At 49.0% G+C, this 3,574-nt stretch overlaps 2 protein-coding genes across 2 annotated transcripts; one reads left to right on the top strand and one right to left on the bottom strand.

The window, feature by feature from the left end:
• Nucleotides 1-872: 872 nt before the first annotated feature.
• Nucleotides 873-1,385, bottom strand: LOC104619235 (histone H2A.J). Its single transcript, XM_010285036.1, has one exon. The coding sequence runs from the start codon at nt 1,383-1,385 to the stop codon at nt 996-998; it is 390 nt and encodes a 129-aa protein (XP_010283338.1). The 3' UTR covers nt 873-995.
• A 328-nt stretch (nt 1,386-1,713) lies between these two features.
• LOC104619234 (histone H2B 1/2/3/4/6) lies at nt 1,714-2,094 on the top strand. The gene has a single exon (XM_010285035.1). The coding sequence runs from the start codon at nt 1,714-1,716 to the stop codon at nt 2,092-2,094; it is 381 nt and encodes a 126-aa protein (XP_010283337.1).
• Nucleotides 2,095-3,574: the final 1,480 nt, after the last annotated feature.

Here is a 3,574-nt window from a genome sequence, read left to right as displayed (position 1 = left end):
TTCCTGCTTCTCCCCAGGGTATGGGGAGGGCAGAGGTGCTGCACAGGTTGAAGCTATGGCCTCTGTGCATTGTGTTGCAGATCATCAGGTGCAGCTTCTGGGAACATCCTAGCAAGAGAAATCAGCTAGATAGTCTTTCTCATAATTTATAACAGTGACTCTAAAGAGCTTTAACATTGTGCTCTTGTGTGATACTTGTGCCAACAATGTAGATTAATTCAAATAATATTGTCCACTGCTAACTGATGTAACAAGGGGAATAGCTATATACACAGTGAAGGAATTTAAGAGCGGCAAGTTTGAAAATCACACTTAAACCAGGAATATACAAGCACTGCAAGGAGTTTCTTTTGAATGGAAAGATGCTACAATTGTTGCTTTACAATGCAGGTCTGACTGGTTAGTGGTCCAGATCAAAATGAGACATTTCCCCTAAAGCCTTTCTTATTGTATTTCTAAATAAATTTAAGACACAGGAAACTTTTACATCTTTGAAAGAACAAAGGCCTACAAAGGAAGCCTTTCTTCATTCTTAGATGTAGCTATACAGGTTTGGGATGCTTTTCTATTTATTTTTATGGTGTGTAGCTCTTTTCACCCCCCTTGTATTTCACACCGTAAGTAGCTTGTAAAGCCATGAAAGTTGAGCAGATTCAAGATTAAGAAATAGTGCTTTCATATCCTGTTACAAAAAAAAATACACAAAAGGATCAGTAAATCACTGCAAGTATAATTAGTGTTCTTTCATTAAAAAGAATTAGGAGTTAAGAGAGCAAGCATATCACGCCTTTCAGGAAAGACTCAAAAGTTCATAGGGCATTGCCACATAACATGGGTTTTGCTCCCTAACAAAAGCACCACATAACACTTAACACCACAGCACACTTGTAAATAAAGCAACACAACTCTTTTCTGACTGTGTGGGTGGCTCTGAAAAGAGCCTTTGGATTATAATGTTATGCTGTGAGAACTCTGAGCCGCTTTACTCTGTGAAATTATTTGCTTTTAGCTTTATGACTCTCGGTCTTCTTGGGCAGCAGCACGGCCTGGATGTTGGGCAGCACCCCACCCTGCGCGATCGTCACCTTGCCCAGCAGCTTGTTGAGCTCCTCGTCGTTGCGGATGGCCAGCTGCAGGTGGCGGGGGATGATGCGCGTCTTCTTGTTGTCGCGGGCCGCGTTACCCGCCAGCTCCAGGATCTCGGCTGTCAGGTACTCCAGCACGGCCGCCATGTAAACAGGCGCTCCAGCTCCTACCCGTTCCGCGTAGTTACCTTTCCGGAGAAGTCGGTGCACACGGCCCACGGGGAACTGCAGCCCAGCCCGCGACGAGCGCGACTTGGCCTTTGCTCGGACTTTACCTCCCTGCTTCCCACGCCCTGACATGCTTCGCACACTTCAAAAACTACAGCCCCCTCCGCCAACACAAGACCGAGACACTCATACTGACGCAACCCCTCTTCCCCTTTTATCCCTTCCCTGGGCGGGATTAGCGCTTGCTGATTGGCTGGAAGCACTCATTGCTTATATAACCAATGAGAAGATGGATCGTATTGTGACCAATCAGCGACAAAGGTACACCTCCGTGCGCGAAGACCCAATCGAATAGTACGAGTTAGAGGGCTGTATTTGCATAACAGCCCTATAAATAGAGGGCGCTGCGGCCACGTTAGCTGCTGACCTTGTTCCGAAAAGGAGGAGGGGTCGTGTTAAAATGCCTGAGCCGGCCAAATCTGCCCCCGCGCCCAAGAAGGGCTCCAAGAAGGCGGTGACCAAGACACAGAAGAAGGGCGACAAGAAGCGCAAGAAGAGCCGCAAGGAGAGCTACTCCATCTACGTGTACAAAGTGCTGAAGCAGGTGCACCCTGATACAGGCATCTCGTCCAAGGCTATGGGCATCATGAACTCCTTCGTCAATGACATCTTCGAGCGCATTGCTGGCGAGGCCTCTCGCCTGGCGCACTACAACAAGCGCTCCACCATCACTTCGCGGGAGATCCAGACAGCCGTGCGGCTTCTGCTGCCGGGTGAGCTGGCCAAGCATGCCGTGTCCGAGGGCACCAAGGCTGTCACCAAGTACACCAGCTCCAAGTAAAACGACTTTAATCTATAACCAAAACGGCTCTTTTAAGAGCCACCCACATATTCTCTGAAAGAGCTTTAACACCGTAGTGCTTCGATCTTTTTTTTTTTCTCTTGTTTGAAAATGTATTTAAGACACGGTAAAAACAATTTAAAAGCAATATCAAAGCTTGCAATGATTAAAGATCTGTCTGAAATCCTTGATGAATATTTTGCAGCTTCAAGCAAACTCATATGTGTTAACTATTACTTAATAAGTGCGAACATTCAAGTATTCCTCCAATAAATGTAAGCAGTATTAAGCTTTTCTGAGCAGAGATAAGAGATGTGGTGCATTATACTACACGTTCCACCATAAATAAATTCGTATACCTTCCAATATATACATTAATACACCTGCGACACAAAAAAGTGAGAATGAGGGAAAATAGAAGTCCCCAATCCCTTTTTCTGCATAGATGTCACCGGGTAGTCTAAATTTTTTTCCCTTCTGTATGAGAAGACGGGAAACAGTCTTCTAGATCGGAACAGAAGGACAGGAAGACTAGGAGAAACCCTCCAAGGCAGGGTAGATGCTTTAGGATGACGAGCTGCCCGGGCATACGTAGAATCGGGATCGCCGGCCAGCGCGGAGCCCGCGCGGGGAGCGCTCCGTGAGCCTTCCGCAGCGCGGGCTTTTCGAAATATTTCTAATCGTCCAATAAGAGGCTGCGGCTTCTCTCAGCAGCCAATCAGAACCGGCCGCAGGCGGAGCTCCGCCATCTAGGGCGCTGCTTGCCAAGCTCCGTTCCGCTCTGCATCCGCGCTCCCGGCGGAGCTCCTGCCGCTCCGGCTGCAGCGCCACCAGGCCGGCAGGGTGCGGAAGAGGACCGCTGGTAGCTCTACCCCGCCTCCCGCCCCCGCAAACTCCTTCTCAAAAGGAAGTCGGTGAAATCACGCAGAAATTAAGACCTGCCCCACGACAGCGCTGCCAAGCGGAAAGGTCGTTGCCAAGCAAGTGGAGGAGCCGTGCTGACAGTTCCCGGCGACGGTCACTAAGAGGTGTGGCAATCGCAGGCTGTTAGAAACCGCGTTGGTTAAAGCACCGAAAGAAACCTCCGCGCCCCAGAGCGTTACCCTCCCTAAGCAGTCCCTTTAACATATACACCCTCTTGCGGTGCTCAAAAAAAGTCAGCCTTTAGAAAGTGTTTTCGCAGGGAATGTAAACTTTATTTTTCCAAGTCGTAGCATAACCACGGCCGGAAGCTTAGTATACCATCCACTCCACAGGCGAACGTCCCACACGGATAGTGGCGTGTGGTTAGCTCTGCTGCAGGCACGGAGCTCCGTAACGGAGTGTATCAGCCCTTTTTCGGACAATAGTGGGTGGCTCTTAAAAGAGCCGTTGGGTTTAAGTATTTCCACTTTAACACTTCACTTCTTGGGCGCCGCCTTCTTCGCTTTCGCCGCTTTCGGCTTGGCCGCCTTGGGCTTGGCAGCTTTGGGCTTCACCG

The sequence above is a fragment of the Phaethon lepturus genome, unplaced genomic scaffold, assembly GCF_000687285.1.
Source record: "Phaethon lepturus isolate BGI_N335 unplaced genomic scaffold, ASM68728v1 scaffold19874, whole genome shotgun sequence".
NCBI classification, from domain to species: domain Eukaryota; kingdom Metazoa; phylum Chordata; class Aves; order Phaethontiformes; family Phaethontidae; genus Phaethon; species Phaethon lepturus.
Note: the sequence above shows the minus strand (reverse complement) of the source record. Positions and strands in the feature narration are given on the sequence as shown.

Coding starts and splice junctions, on each gene's coding strand:
- LOC104619235 (XM_010285036.1), bottom strand. CDS start 1,385: ATGTCAGGGCGTGGGAAGCAGGGAGGTAAAGTCCGAGCAAAGGCCAAG.
- LOC104619234 (XM_010285035.1), top strand. CDS start 1,714: ATGCCTGAGCCGGCCAAATCTGCCCCCGCGCCCAAGAAGGGCTCCAAG.